Here is a 17,046-nt window from a genome sequence, read left to right as displayed (position 1 = left end):
CGCCTGCTTGAAATATAAGAATATAATTTCTATAGAAATATAATTTCAATCTAGATGAAATGCTAAAAGTGACTATTATATTTATTTTCATAAGGATGAATATCAAAATGACGCGGTAACGAACGCGGTCGCGTAGCGACGACGGTTGTTATTAACATGGCAGAATAAATTGCATGTCAAATTAGAAAGTATTTTAATTTATTAGTACATATGTGTAATGTAATGTTATATAGCCTATAGCACTTCTGAAGAATGCAGCTTTCATACAAAACAAAAACAAAGTAAATCGATCCAGTAGATCCAGAGATCTTAGCGTTCAAACAAACAAACAAACAAACAAACAAACAAACAAACAAACAATCAAACGAACAAACAAACAAACAAACAAACAAACAAACAAACAAACAAACAAACAAACAAACAAACAAACAAACAAACAAACAAACAAACAAACAAACAAACAAACAAACAAACAAACAAACAAACAAACAAACAAACAAACAAACAAACAAACAAACAAACAAACAAACAAACAAACAAACAAACAAACAAACAAACAAACAAACAAACAAACAAACTCTTCCGCTTTATTATATTAGTATAGAATATATTCTCTATATCAATAACGAAAAATATTTTATTGTACAACTATATAAATTTAGAAAAATAACTTAATTATATAATAGACACCGCTATGTCTTTAATTTCTTTTTTTTTCCTTTTATTTGATGATTCAATAAAAATATATATTTCTAGTAACTAGATGGTTTTGGAGAAAATGAAAATAAAAAAAACATCAATCATCTTGGCAAACTGTCCTTATTGATGTCCAACTTGTCAGATTTCCAGATACTGAAATATATAAATGTTAAATTTATTAAATAATGAAACGAGATCATCAAGAAAATTGTTGAGCTAGTGGTTTTATCTGATAAACTAAACTTCGAATTAAATTGTTTTTAAAGGGCGGAGTTGAATTTTGACATTAATTTCTCTCTGCCTAACCTACCTTGTGGGAATTTAAATAAGTATGAATAAAAATAACTCTTTATTTTAAGCTATTTAACAAAATAGCTATCTCTAATAGGAAAGCTGTTAAACTGTTATTCCGATTTTTATAAAACATAGCTAAAACTTAAATTAAAGAAAACTGTACCTACATTCATTCAGGAGCTATGGTGCCACAAACAGACATACAGGTCAAACTTATAACACCCCCCCTTTTGCATTAAAAAAATATAGATGTGCTAAGCTTTCCCTAAAGTATTTTATATTTGTTTTCTATGTTTTTTCCTTATAGAATAAATTAAATAATATAATTAGAATTCACAGTATATAAATGTTATATATGTATACATAATTATTACTTATATCTCACTTTGTTGTCTTCGTATCAACCGCAACCGCAACCAACGCACGATGGTCGGTTACACACCTACTATTTATGTACTTCTATTTGTGTGAAATATTTCTTTAATTTTGGTAATAATAAAAAAAACAGCTGTGTTTCACGCTGCATCCCGCACCCAGTAAAATAGACAGAGGGAATCTTTTGTTAAGGCACTCCGTACCTCATTTTCTGCCGAATACTGGAAACATTGCGTATTGAGTGGCGGAACTTAACGCGGTGCCTTGCATCTACATCTGAGTGTAGAAATGTAAATATAAATTTAAAAAAATATTTAATTCGTTTCCTCGAGTGAGGATCGAAACCACAACCAGTAGCGCCACGACTGGTCTCATAAGCAATATGGTAATAATAAAATCCAATTTTTTAGGAAAGTGCTTATTAATAAAATCATCGTTGTTAGTTCAAAGAATACTTTAGTAACTTGCAATATGCGAGTGAAGTTTATCACAAAATGACTTAAATCAAATCAACATGGAACATTATAAATCATTGTTAAACTGTTGTTTATAAACTGTTATCATGTACATGTTTCCTTGTTTATTTTACAATATAAAGTATTACTTTGTAACCATATTGTCTATACCTACTAACGTGATAGTTTATTAGACTCTTTCTCTTTCCCGCATATTGCAGGTTAGGTATAGGAGACTTAGTGTTAAGACACTAGTTACTGCAAAATTTGTGTATTGAGTAACGGAGTAAAACGGTGTTCTAATAATAATTAATTTCTCAGCTGCACCCTGGGTAGACAAAGGGAACTTGGGAAATTAGTGTTTAGACACTCCGTTCCCATTAAAACATTACCCTTTCTCACTTTCTCGAATTCTCGAGACGTTGCGTGTTGAGTGGGGAACCAGAGTGAGGAAATGCAAATTTTATATATTCCCCGAATGGGAATTGATTGGAACCCTAACCTTCATACACTTATGCCCATGCGCCATGATGGTCTCAATTAATTTAATAATAATAATCGTTTTAAAAAATATATTAATTTGCTTACATTATTTTGATTATAATAGAAAAGACAAACAATTCTCCATGTGAAATATATTTTATTAATAAACATTACCCAACACTTATATTAAAAATATCACAAAAATAGCAAAAATATATCTAGCACTTATTGCGATTTCTTATCTTCGCCGTCTTCGTCGCTATACTTATTTGGCGTTTCTCCGGGCTTCAAGAGTCTTCCTACGATATCATATTTTTCTGAAATTGCAATAAAATTTGATTAATATGTTATAAATAGATATTACTGTAAGTTTATTGAAATTTTATATATAAATTTGTTCCTAGAATAACTCGTATAGTCTAAGTATGGAGACGAAAATTTTAATATTTTTACGTTCAAAATGTTTATACTCATTTTAAGTTTATTTTAAATTTTAAGTATCTAAATACATTCACGCTTCACACACTCGGCTATTTCATACAGACATTCATTCGACCAGAATAAACAGACAAACACCATTTTAGCTGCTTTGTCAATCAACCATTAATGAAAAAATATTATATTCTCCTTTATATCCTTCTCCTATTTATATCCTTCTTCGCTCTGGCATCAAGGCAAAGACTTCGGCGTTGGGTTCCGCTACTCAACACGCAATGCGTCAAAAAATTCGGCGGAAAATGGAGAACGGAGTGTTTTAACATTAGGTTTCTTCTGCTTACCCTGCTGTATGCAGGATACAGCGTGAAGCAGATTTTTTATACAAATATAAACACGAGGATGAAACGATAACACACCACTGCAGCGTATCTTGTAAAATCACCGCAATAATATATTCAAAATAATTCCCGGTCTATATAAATATTCAATGAGTTCCAGTAAATTTGATCGAAGGGAAATTAAAACTTTTCTGTTCGATTCCATTCGGGGTATTTCACTTATTATGTTGATCACGGCTTAATCAATCAAACGTCCATTGTTTGAGGATCGCTGGCTTAGGCCAGGCTTGGATTTGTTGTTATAATATTATAGGTGGAGTATGTCAGTTTGTATATTTGCATTTATATCTGATACTATTCTGGGAGTTAAATTTAATTGAATATATTAGTTCTAAGGAAAACAGATATGAGGATTAAATAATTGGTCACTTCAAGAATACATTTTCTATTCTTAAGCATATAAATTTTATTTAGTTTTTCACTATTATAAACTTCATTATTATAAGCTTCACACTGTATCATGCATATAGCAGGATACGCAGATGGAAGTTTTGAGACATTGTGTGTTGAATGACAGAACGTAACGCCACGCTTTGCCATGTTACGAAAACGAAGAAATAAAAATTATAATTAACATTTATCAATAACTAGCGGACCCGGACGCGGCTACGCCTGCTTGAAATATAAGAATATAATTTCTATACAAATATAATTTCAATCTAGATGAAATGCTAAAAGTGACTATTATATTTATTTTCATTAGGATAAATATAAAAATGACGCGGTAACGAACGCGGTCGCGTAGCGACGACGGTTGTTATTAACATGGCAGAATAAATAGCACGTCAAATTAGAAAGTATTTTAATTTATTAGTATATATGTGTAATGTAATATTACATAGCCTATACCACTTCTGAAGAATGCAGCTTTCATACAAAACAAAAACAAAGTAAATCGATCCAGTAGATCCAGTGATCTTAGCGTTCAAACAAACAAACAAACAAACAAACAAACAAACAAACAAACAAACAAACAAACAAACTCTTCCGCTTTATTATATTAGTATAGATCAATCAATCAATTAATTAATTTCTCTGATTGGGAACCGAACCCATAACCATCGCGTTTACAGTCATACTCTTGTACAACGAGCCTACGTTTAAAGTTATAAATAATGTATTTCTTATAAAAAATAAATACATTTTTTTTGTTTATACGTACAAAAATAATTTCTATAAAATAAAAACTTTATCAACAACGTTCGTATTAAACATTTTGAGGTAATCAATACATGAATAATAAAATGCTTGGAAGCTAAAGCGTGGCCTAATGATGCTGCTAACACGACCCTGACCTCGAAAGAAAGAAGCATGCATAATAAACTGAATTTGTATTTTTCACAAAAAAAAATATAAATACATATTTATAAGTGGATAACGATGTTCTAAACAAAAACGTACAAATAATATACTTCTATAAATATTAAAATGTTGGTTTCATTCGATTATTTAAATATAGTAAAAAAAAATGTCATATAGATTTTAATATGTATTTTATAATAATACATTTAATTAAAAATATTAATTGAACTATTTTCTCATAGAAATATATATATGTGTATATACCTTCACGCTCGATAGAGCGTTGTGATATATGAGATAACACATATGTTAATAGAAGTAAACTAGTGCTAAGACCGTACCTCACTTTTCTTCCAATTTAAGAAATATTGTGTGTTAAGTGGCTAGCCTCAACGGCACTCTTTGTCTGTTTACCAGAGCGAGGGATGGTACGTCACGTTATCAGGCAGATGCTGTGACGCTACCACACCATCGACCCTAATAATACAGTTTTAAAATTAAAAACATATACAAAAGGCCAACTAATCACCTCTGAACTGCTCTTCCCATTCCTTGGCTGAAGCAACCTCATCAGGTCCTAAATCACTGACGTCATCATATTCAGCATCAGAAGCTGCTACTTGACCAGTAGCAAGGCCTCGGGTTGCATCTTTACCCGCAAATGCAGCGTAAGGTCCACCTGGAATGTAAATACAATCATTATTATCAGTTATTGATACCGGTCGTTGTCAGCAACTTTATTTTTGTGGATTTTAAGACGCAAAGTGAAAAAAACCGCTTTTCACTGTTTCAGAAAATATCAATAAGTCCTTGTAGGCCCCCTAACATTTAATCTATTTTTTTCAGCTTTATGCTATATCCTGCATGTGGAAGTATAGGCAGAGCGAGCCTAGTGTTAAGACATTCCACTTCCTACTTTCCGCTAAATTCTCGAGATTTCTTATTGCGTATTACGTTACCAGAGCGGTATCACATATTTCATTCTCGGAGTGAGAATGGAAGCCTCTACCGCGAACAAATCTTGAAACCCCCTACACCATAACGGTCCCATAAATAAAACAAGTCCAAATTGTAGCAAATTATTAACTAGAATCCATATCCAAGGATGTTATTGACTCAGTAACTCAATTCACCGCACAGTTTGAATCAATAAACAACGGCGTACAATAGTAAGTAATACTTCGGTGAAATCGGACGCACTCAAGTCAAATTCTAATTCTCAGACTACATGCATTACTTGATGCAGTGGTGTATTGCTGAGTTCACACAATGAACTTAGTTACGGGAAAACGTTCTATTGTGAATATTGATTTGGATTTTAGGATTTTTTTCTTTCAGTACTATATACATAGCAGGGTAGGCAAAGGGAACCTAGTGTTAAGACGCTCCTTTATTCGTTTTTCGCCGAATTTTAGAGACATTACATGTTGAGTGAGTTGAGTAGTGGAACTCAATACCGCACTTTACCTATTTACCAGAGGGAGGAAATTAAAATTTTAAAGAATCCATTCCCGCCAGTGGGAAGTGAATCCGCAAGCATCGCGTTTACAGTACGAACGCCTGTTCGTCCGCTGGTCGTTGTGGTGAATGGGCACGCTTGTGCCCATATGTGTATGTCAAATGTCTTTCCTACCTACATATGGGGTACGAGGTAAGGGGGTACGGGGTATGGTAATATGCAATTATAATAGAGTCATCGAATTAGTCAGTCAGAAATTAGTTTTTTGTTTGATATGATATAAAAAGCAAACATAAACCGGTCAGTTATCACCACAGTCTTACTATGAAATTATAATTAAGATGTAATATTAGTTTTTTCATTTAAAAATATAACATATATTTTACGTAAGAAAATATCTATGAATTGAACTTCACCTATGAAAATATCTATGAATAATATATTGTATGAATCTAAATTAATCTTTAGTTTAATACATCTGAGACATACGTTATATGTCATAAAATATTATGAGCTTATACTGCAATAAAATATACTTATCTGTTTGTATATTCAGATTTTGTAAGCATATAAGCCGATTGATAAGTAAAAAAATATGACATAATAATAATAATAATAATAATAATAAATAATAAATACTTTATTAAGCAAATTTCTTACAAAATCACTAGTGATTGGAGCCTCCTAAAACATTCACAATAACTTTTAATATTTTGTGTATACATTGCTAATTTGGTATATCCTATTTTACCATAGTGTATTGCAGTAAAAGTTTGACAAGTAAATACAAAAAAAAAAAAATGACAAATAAGATTGAAACTAAATTGGGACAATAAAGTTTCAAGAATGATATAGAAAAGCTCTTAATTTGAAATTTGTAAAACATTTTTCTAAATAATTTTCATAATTTAGCTTAATGAATTAAATTCATTAAAACGTCCAATTTATATAATATTCTTTATTGCACTAAAAAAAATACATAATAAACAATATATAGACATTTAGTGTACAAAGGTGGACTTATCTCTATAAGAGATCTCTTCCAGTCAACCAGTGGAAGTGGATGAGGGAGTAGCGAGCAAAACAAAGTACAATTTAAGAAATAAAAATTATATACTAGTAACAAAATACAGCTAAAATATATATATATACGTACATATATAAGAGTAAACTATTATAATACATATATACATAAATACATACATATACACACAAACATATAATACATATATATATATATATATATATATATATATATACACAATATACATACACTATATAATATATATATTAGAGATGAAAATGCGGTAATAAAGCTTAAAAATTGTTCAAGATCTACGTGCTTAGAGAAGCAAGAAAATATTTTTTTAATTTGGATTTAAAGGAGATTATGGATGAGCTTCTCTGGATGGATTTTGGGAGTTGGTTCCATAAGGATGCGGCATGGACTGAGAAGGATTTTTGCAGGAATTTGGTATTGCTCTTCGGAATGTCAAGCATCGGTATGACACAAGACCTCCTAGAGCGTGTAGGAGTGGGAAGTACGGTAAAGCGGGAGCGTAGATAAGAAGGGAAATGTTGATAGTTAAGGATTTTAAACAAAAGTGAGAGGACGTGCATATCTCGGCGAAGTCGGATTGGGAGCCAATTAAGCTGAGCTCGAAATTGGGAAACGTGATCGTATTTACGTAGACCAAAGACAAAGCGTATAGTGAGGTTTTGAAGTCGCTCTAGCTTGTTAAGTAGCTCCTCCATCACATCTAAATAGCAGACGTCAGCGTAGTCAAGAATAGGCAAGAGAAGAGATTGCGCTAGCATAATTTTGGTTTTATGAGGGAGGAAATATTGGAGACGCTTAAGAGAATGGAAAGAGAAATGTATGCGTTTGCTGATGTCATTAATATGCGACGCCCAGGACATATTACTGTCAAAAGTTAGACCTAAGTTTTTAATTTTATTACAGTATTTAACTTCAACACCTGAATAAAGAATTTTTGGCGTTGAATCCCAATTTATTTTAACTCTAAGTTTATTACTGCCAATAATAATTGCTTGTGATTTTTTGGGGTTAACTAGCAATCCAAAAGATTCAGCCCAAGATTTTATAGCACTAAGATCTTTATTTAAGGATGCAATAGCCTTGGGTAATTCGTTCAAGTTGCAATGACAATATAACTGCAAATCATCTGCATACAGATGGTAGGGAGAAGAAATGATTTTAGAGATATTATTAATGAATATAGAAAAAAGAAGTGGAGAAAGAACGCCGCCTTGAGGGACGCCAGCAGTGAGTTCTAACCACGTCGATACAACATCGTTAGCTTTAACACACTGCTGGCGACCGAAAAGGTAAGAGTAGAACCATTCAATAACTGAGGTTGAAAGGTTAACTGCACGAAGAGTGCCTAGAAGTATATCAAAATCAACAGAGTTGAACGCGCTGCTGAAATCCAGAAGTACCATTACAGTGAGCTTGGTATTATCCATAGCACACCGTATGTCCTCCGTGATATTCAACAACGCAGTAACTGTGCTGTGGTAAGGCCGAAAGCCGGATTGGTAAGAACACAGTAGGTTATTGGAGGAAAGGAAAGAGTAAAGTTGATCATTTACGATGGACTCAAGGACCTTGGACAGGATTGGAAGTATAGATATGGGACGATATTCAGTGACACAGGTGGGGTTGGAAGTTTTAGGTATAGGAACGACACAGGCCTTTTTCCACTGAGCTGGAAAAACATTACATGTCAGTGAAAAATTTAATATGTGGGTGACCACTGTTATAATGCTTTCCAACACAGGAAGGATCATGTCGAGACTTAGACTGTCACTACCAATGGCTTTAGTGGAAATAGATTTGATATACTTCCTGACATCATCCTCAGTAACCGTTTTAAATGAAAAGGGAGCAGAGTCGGGTAGGTCAATTTTAGATAGAAGCGTAAGTGTTTCAGATTTTATTGTGGGGTTTATAAAACCCCACAATAATTCTTTTTTTACAACTCCACTTTTAAAGGTGGAGTTGTAAAAAAAGAATTTAAGTGATGTGGACACATAGATACAGAATTAGTATCGGTGGTATTACCCACCCCAAGTGACTCTAAGAATCTCCAAACTTGCGCTTGAGAGAGATTCTGAATAGTGCTATGGATGTAACGGCGCTTAGCATCCCTACACATTCTGTTGCAAATGTTACGCAGTTTTTTGTATGCAGCTAGATGTTCTGTAGAAGGAAATTTCTTGTTTTTTGCTTTGGCTCTGTCGCGCTTACACATTGAACGTCTAATGACAGGTGTTAGCCAAGGAGCGGGTGCATGTTTCATTCGAACTGGTCTCACAGGGGCGTGCTTATCATAAATGTAAATCAGTTCAGAAGTTAAAGAATCTACCATACTGTCAATATTAGTTGATGACAATATAGGGGACCAGTTGATGTTGCTCATATCCTCCCTTAAGCGTTCCAGGTCCATATGCTTAAAGTTGCGCTGAAGAAATATTTTATCTCTAACCTTAGGGGGGCGTAATTTATACGAAAGAAAAATTAGATCATGGAAAGAGAATGGAGCAGTCATTTGTCCATGGGAAGCAACGAGATTAAGATTAGAGACAGAGATTAGATCAATAAGAGAAGGCTTACAATTAGGAAAATGGTGGGTGGGATGCGACATTGGAAGTATGTGTAAATTATATGACTCATTTAGGGCTTTCAACGAATCGGATCTCGCATTATTTTTTAAAAGACATGTATTTAAGTCACCCATGCAGATAACATGCTCATACTTCGGTGAGAGAAAATGAAGCACATCATCCAAGGCACTGAAGTAATTTATTTTATCACTCGGAGAGTACAGCACTCCCAGAAGGATTTTTTTATGGTGTAATAATATTTCTAAGAAGAGATATTCCAAGTCACCTATAGACACGTTGGGGGAGCATTTAATGATACGGGCAGAAATGTTATTGCGGAGGTAAATACAAACGCCTCCACCACCTTGCAAAGTACGATCATTACGAAACAACTGGTAACCTGGAATTGAGTAACTGATAGAGGGAAGGGATGGTTTCAACCAAGTCTCAGATATAAGTATACAGTCAACTACGCCGGAGCCAAAAGATGCGAGAAGATCAGTGAGATGAGCAGGAATGCTCTGAGCGTTGATATGCACTAAGGAAAGATAATTAGAGGGATTGGTAAAAATCTTTGATAGTTTATTTTCAAGCGGTTCAGAGTCAGAATTTAAAGTGTCATTGCTTTCGGCACTGTCATAGTCGCTGGAAGAACAAGAGAAATATTCATCATCAATATACATATATAAAATATTAATATACAAATAAATAAATAAAATAAATTAATACAAAAATATAAATAAATAAATAATACAATAAAAATTTAAAACTTATATAACAAAAAAAAATAAGATATTAAAATAAATCCACGTGCACAAGTTGACAGAAAAAATTCACACATAAAAACATTTTTTTTTAGATAAATAACAGCAAGAAACGAAACGTAAGATAACCAAAGACAATTTGATACAAAGATAAACAAAGTAATGACAGTTATTTCATATTGATAGTCTGTGACATAAATAATGTAAACACAATACTGACAGTTGCAAATAAATTAATACCAAGTCATCACGATTGTATACAAAATAAAGAGGTACATCGTAAACATAAAAAAAATGTTTTTTAATAATATGTATCAATATAAAAGGATGTGAATCTACCCTTCAAAAAAAATAAAAAATAAATAAAGAGATAGATTGAACTTGAGACGAAAACATAGTAATATTAGTTCTATTTACGCAATAACCGACAGAATTAAGATGGGAAAAGCAAAACAAAACCAGTTTAGTGGTCGACATTGGATTTCATAGCCGGACATTCTTTTGTTAACTGTTTGAGCTCGGACATCGATGAAATTTTACTCTTAATTTTATTAGGTTGTAATATAATTATCACTCCTTCAGATGTCCAGCATTTCTTTATTCCATAATGCTTACGGGCTGCTATGAAAATGCCTTGACGCACTTTAGTTAAGAATTCTGTAATTGTAATTTTACTGCCTTTCAATGTAGTTTTAGACTTCCACACACTAGAACGGAACTGCATATTAGTAAATCTAACTATAATGGGTCGGGATGTATCCTTTTTGACCCCTAGTCTGTGGCAGGATTCGATTGCTGTAGATCTTATATCAGGCAACTTCATGTGGTTGGATAATATACCGGTTACTTTCTGCAGCACATTTTCATCTTTTTCTTCCCTTACACCGTGAATTAGAAGAACCTTTCTCCGTGAATGTGTCTCCAATCGATCCAGGCTATCAGCGACAAGCTCGAACTGTGATTTTAATATGCCAAGGGTTTTCCAGACAAGTGTCTTGAATGTGTAAAATTCAGCTGTCAGGGTTTTTACCGTAGGTGTTGAAGTTGTAGGGCCAGACTGAGACAGACACTTCTCAAATTCACCCATTCTAGTGGAAAACATAGAAGAAAGTTCCTCCAGATTCTTGGAAAGCTGATTCACTGATGTTTCCATTGTTAAATTAGTTATTTAGTGCGGAAAGTGTGTAAGAAAACTTTGTGATAATCAACTTAGCACGGGATTATAATTTTTAGCACATATATACACTTAAATTTGTTTATTTTAAAAATAATTTAGAGCTACCAAAAAACACGTCTGTGCACTTTGATGTCTACCCGCGAAAAACTTAATAATTAACAATGATAATATAATAAAAATATATTTTGAACATTCATTTATTTATCACTTGTAAGTAATTAAAACCAAATTTTATAATTACTTAAAGTTGTGTTTGTGTGTGTATTAACATAGGGTAAGTTTTAACTGTTACTAACAAGTGGACCAATGTCTTAATTAAATAAATTTATTATTATTAATATCAATAATATCCTTAAATAATACAGAAATAAGCTACGTTATTGCCACTTATACTCGTAAATATTAAAATGTATATAATCAGCGTCGCACAGAAAACCCTAGTGCTGAGACACTCCGTTCTTCATTTTCTACTGAATTCTATTCTGCCTTCTGAGTAGCGGAACTCAACGCCGCGCTTTTGCTTCGACACAAGAGCGTAGAAATAAAAATATATTTTTTCATAAATATTTCATTTCCTCGAGTGGAGATCGAGCTCACAACCAGTCGCGTTTACAGACACACACTTGTGCCCCTACAGCCTAGCCTATATATAAATATAAATAGAGCAGTAATATCGAGATCCTCCGATAGGCGATTTGTTAACAAATGTAATAAAACGCACATATCATTACAATATTATGTATGAAATACGAAAAGCTTATGTTATCTTAATGGATTTTCTAACAATAGTAGTTCTATGTATGTTATCTTCTATATATATAAAAGGACTTGTCCTCACTGACTGAGGTAAGACGCGCGCACAGCCGTAACCGCTGATGGTGGAAACTTGAAATTTGGACAGGTATTTACTTTTGTAATCTGGACATCCACTAAGAAGGGATTTTGAAAAATTTTAACTTTAAAGGGATGAAATAGGGGTTGCAAATTTGTATGGAATTTTTTTTAAATCGGCACCGATTTTGATAAAATTTGAAATTCAGACTCTTAAAAATATTTAATTGAATACGTGTTTCATAGTTTATTAGAATTCATCCCTAAGGGTGCAAATAAGCACGCGAAGCTGCGCGCGTCCGCTAGTAAATATATAAATACTCGATAAGTATAGGTACAACTATAACTAACTTAAGTTTCTTTTACATATTGAAATGTTGATTTAATGCCCTCTGATAATCCTCTGAAATCTTGTGATTGTTGATTCTGAGAGGAGGTCGAACGCCAAACGGGCTGGCAGGATTTTCTATTCTACACAAACTGTGAGTGACAACTTAGACTTTCGATGGCAGGTAGCAAGTTAAGCAGTTCTCCAGGATATTCTTCATGATAAATGCGGAAGAGAGCGCACAGCGAGGAAACGTCTCTACATAAAGCCAATGGTGTCAGTGTCTTCACACTCTACCATCAAATAAGGTTCAATCTTAGCTTTCTATGGTCAGCAATTTCGACTGTACTTTGTCTGTCAGTCACATCGTAATGGATAAAATTTTAAAATGATAATTATAATAAAACTGTAATTAAACTTAATGACATACACTTAAAACATATATGTATAAGAACCTTAATATTACGAAAATCACTCACTAACAAAATTATCATTTTTTTAAAGACGTCTTAACAACCAGTTCTTGGGAAATAATCAAGTAATTACAAAGTTAAATTAAATTACTACTGGGTTTCAAGGTGTTTTTAACAATTGCATGTATTACGAGTATTTTAATATACTTAATAATGTGCGGTAATATAATAAAACAATGCTATTATTCATATTCTTTTGATTCTAAACGATAATACTCTAAGCGATGGTAGTGGGTTCGATGTATACTCTGAAAAAAAAATATTTTCTTTCACTGCTGGTAGATTAAGTGCGGTATTTAGTTTCGTCACTCCACAAGCAATGACTTGAATTCTGGCGAATAGCGGAGAACGTAAGGTTTGAATTGAAACTAAGTATATGCAATTTAAAGATAGATAATTCTCCATTTATCAAGATAATTCTCCATTTATCACTTTCGAATCCTTGGTATTGATATTGCGTGTTGATTCGGGAATGCTGCAGTTTACCAACCGAAATGAATTTTTTTATCAAAAACCTTTAATTACTGGTGAAGACATAAATGTTGCATATAAACTATTGTTTCATTTATGATATATTATATACTAGCAACCCAAAAGTAACTGTGTTATGTAAAAAAATATTCTTATATTAAATTATTTTTCATATAAGTAAGTATACACAAACAACCGTTATAAACTAAAATTAAAATTCGCGAGAACAAACCGACACACTTGCATACAGCCCAATTGCGTAAGATACTAAGTCTCGAGGCTATATTCATTCAATTCATCTTAGTCATTCTGACTAGCCTTGTTTATATACTACAATATAATTATGTATTATTGTTTATTTATTTATGTTTTTTCTAATAGTATTTTTTTACTAGAGTTGTAATTATTTCACGGCACTGCGTAATGAGAGGTGGTGGAAGATCAGCGCCGCGTTTTGCCTCTTCGAAATTAGTAGATGCTGTTGATATATTTCATAAATCATATATAATGCTACATAACAGAGATTATTGATTCAATTCATAGTTAGGAAACATTTAAAATTTATTAACTTTAGTTATAACTAGTCGTGAAGCGTAAAGCAGTTTTTTCCTTATTTTTAGTTTCACGCTGTATCCCGCGCATAGTTGGGTACGTAGAGGGAACCTGGGAACACAGTGTTAAGACACTCCGTTACTATTCAGACACTTCCATTCCCCACTTTCCACCGAATTACAACCAGTGAAACAGTTGCATCCTATTAACCAACGGATGTAGGGACGTATATCTCTGACGTGCCTAATAAGCTGCATTAGCATAGATACCAATCACATCATAGGGTAAGCGTTCCTTTGTATAAATAGAACATCCTCATTTTCAAGACAAATCCCGAGCAGATTGTCAGTAGATTATAGGAAGTTTTGACTAATTTCCTTGACTTCGGTTTTGATTAAATTTACAGTGTATTTGTTGATAATACTATAATATTAGATGAAATGTTTACACTGTGAACCCACAGGCAACCGTCTAAAACCAAACATTCATCTAATATCTATATATATAAAAACGAAAGGTCACTCACTCATCACGAAATCTCAGAAACTACATGTGCTAGGAATCTCAAATTTTGCATAGGAGTTACTTATAGGACGTAGGTGCTCGCTAAGACGGGAATTTGCAATATTTGACTTCTAAGGGGTTGTTTTTGGGGTTGAAAGTTTGTATGAAACTTCGTTACTACAAACTCCTAGTTTCAAATTTTGCATGGACGTCATTAGGACGCAGTCATCATCAAATTAATAATAACATAGTTCACGTGGGTGAAACCGCGAGCAGTCCGCTAGTAGATCTATATAATGACTTAAAATCGTATGTGTGGTATAAAATAATCTTTTCATATTTTAACAAATATGTTTTTTTTTTAAATAAATTGCGTTGCGTGTTGAGTGGCGGAACTCAACGCTGCGCTTTGCCTCGACTCCACAGCGAAGAAATGTAAATATGAAATATTTAATTTCCTCAAGTGAGAATCGAATCCACAACCTATTGCGTTTCTTGGCCTCATATGATATTCGCTTTACGTAATTACAGAAACTGTTATTACTTCGGTAGAAATCATTACAGTAATAAAAATGTATGCGCCAACTAGAGTCAAGGTTCCTCGGGCCCTCGGTCACACGCGTTCCTCAGTTATTGTAAATTAGCTTTTATTACAAGGAATTAAGAACGACAGTCATTATTTCTAGATTATATTGTATCTTATCGTCGGTACAAAGTTACGCCGTCATTTTAGCTTCAATACTTCAACGGAACTTTAACGAAAGTAAATAAATGTTTTCGTTTAATCTATCTATCTATCATTTATCTAAGTAATTCTATCAAAAAAATATTATATATAAATTGTAATATACTAACTTACCAGGTCCATAAAATCTTTTTCCTCTTGTAACATCGAAAATTGTACCGTTTACAGCCAGCAAAACTCTTCCTTCCGAATCGGTTCCATCGAATTTCTTTAGTTCAGCCACTGTCATATCCTTTCTTAGCTTCGCCATCGGCGGTGGCGGCGGCGCTGGCGGCTCTACCACTTCAAAATGCGACCTTACTATCTTATACAGAAGGTATAAAATGAAAAACAACAATACTAAATTGATGGGACTTGTTAATTCCTCCCAAAACGTCGAACCAGACTCGGCTTCCGTCATTTTAAATGCGTGTTGGTACCGCGAGCAGTTGTAATGGACTGAACGTTATCAAGAAGAACTATCAACTACGTCACGCCTAAGGTCAACACGTATGCTGGTACTATTGGTGCTAGTATCGTAGAAACAAAATGAATATAGGATGTTTTTTAAGTATGTTTTTTTTACCAATCGGGTTTCGAGATTTTATAACTTGTTTTAAATGTATGGCGGTGGAGATCTTTCACCTGAATGATAAAATACTCGCTGACGTCTGTTGTCTGTTACATATTCCATTTTTTGAAATTGATTATCAAGCAACGCTATGTTAAGCAAAATCGTTTTTTTTATTATAACATTATATTAATATTAGTACCTAATAATTATTGTTTATTTGAAAATGTATAAGTTAAAAAATATATATTCGTTTTATTGTAAAATAAAATTAATCCAGTAATAGTTTTGTTTTGAAACGTTTTTATAATTCAAAGAAAAACATTGAGAGACAATTTAATTATAATTACATTTACCTATTTTAAAATACATATAACTGACATATTTTATTTGTTTTTTTTGTCATTAAAAATAACCAGTCCTTATAAATATTATTACCTAGGTATTATTATACAATTTACTTTTACGATTTAATACTAAACTTATATAAGTTTGTAATTAATATTTTCCATATTTCTTGTCTCACCGAACTAGGTCAAACAATTCTCGGACAAGGTTGGAGACCAGAATTGAGACATGTCGAGGTAAATTATATTCATTACACCACTACGATGATATCGTAATTTTTTTATTTACTTAACTTATGCTGGCATTAATGATCAAATAAATTAACAATATTTATTGTTATTAATGATCTAGTATACAAACATTCTGTTTTCTACTTTTCTCCCATTTTTTCGCCTTAAATATTATGCTATTTCAAATTTGATCGATAAATAAGTAGCATAATATAATATATTCATATATAAAACATATAAAGGTACAGAGCCTAGAATTGTAAGCGCAATTGGTTGTGGGTTCGATCCCCACTCGAGGAAATTAAATGTTTATTTAAATTTATATTTCCATTTTTTCGCTCTACTGTCTAGTTTAGTTCCGCCACTTTGTACTATAATTTTAGGCAATCAAATTTTTAATTAAAGTTCCTATATTATTTGAAACAATACTTAAAGTGAACTCGTGCCCTCTTGCATAATATTCTAAAGATAGCAGTCACCCCAGAGGTCATATACATATAAGAGGCTCATTCTTCATATAAATACATATATGAACACAATATG

At 32.7% G+C, this 17,046-nt stretch overlaps 1 protein-coding gene across 1 annotated transcript; it reads right to left on the bottom strand.

Moving 5' to 3' along the window:
* Positions 1 to 2,443: 2,443 nt before the first annotated feature.
* On the bottom strand, positions 2,444 to 15,829 carry LOC146530184 (membrane-associated progesterone receptor component 1-like). Its single transcript, XM_085200674.1, has 3 exons — positions 15,490 to 15,829; positions 4,974 to 5,123; positions 2,444 to 2,623 (listed from the first exon to the last, which is right to left on the bottom strand). The coding sequence occupies exons 1-3, from the start codon at positions 15,773 to 15,775 to the stop codon at positions 2,532 to 2,534; spliced, it is 528 nt and encodes a 175-aa protein (XP_085056800.1). The 5' UTR covers positions 15,776 to 15,829; the 3' UTR covers positions 2,444 to 2,531.
* Between the last annotated feature and the right edge of the window lie 1,217 nt (positions 15,830 to 17,046).

This window comes from Heliconius melpomene, chromosome 17, assembly GCF_056956725.1.
Source record: "Heliconius melpomene rosina isolate 202511_hmr_F chromosome 17, ASM5695672v1, whole genome shotgun sequence".
NCBI classification, from domain to species: domain Eukaryota; kingdom Metazoa; phylum Arthropoda; class Insecta; order Lepidoptera; family Nymphalidae; genus Heliconius; species Heliconius melpomene.
The sequence above is the reverse complement of the archived record's forward strand: the minus strand, read 5'-3'. Positions and strand labels throughout refer to the sequence as shown.

Bases quoted from the DNA above. Each gene is read 5' to 3' on its own strand.
- LOC146530184 (XM_085200674.1), bottom strand. From the start codon at position 15,775: ATGACGGAAGCCGAGTCTGGTTCGACGTTTTGGGAGGAATTAACAAGT. The intron at 5,124-15,489 runs GTAAGTTAGTAT...TTTACATTCCAG, and splicing joins AAAAAGATTTTATGGACCTG to GTGGACCTTACGCTGCATTT. The intron at 2,624-4,973 runs GTGATTAGTTGG...TTGCAATTTCAG, and splicing joins ATGGGAAGAGCAGTTCAGAG to AAAAATATGATATCGTAGGA.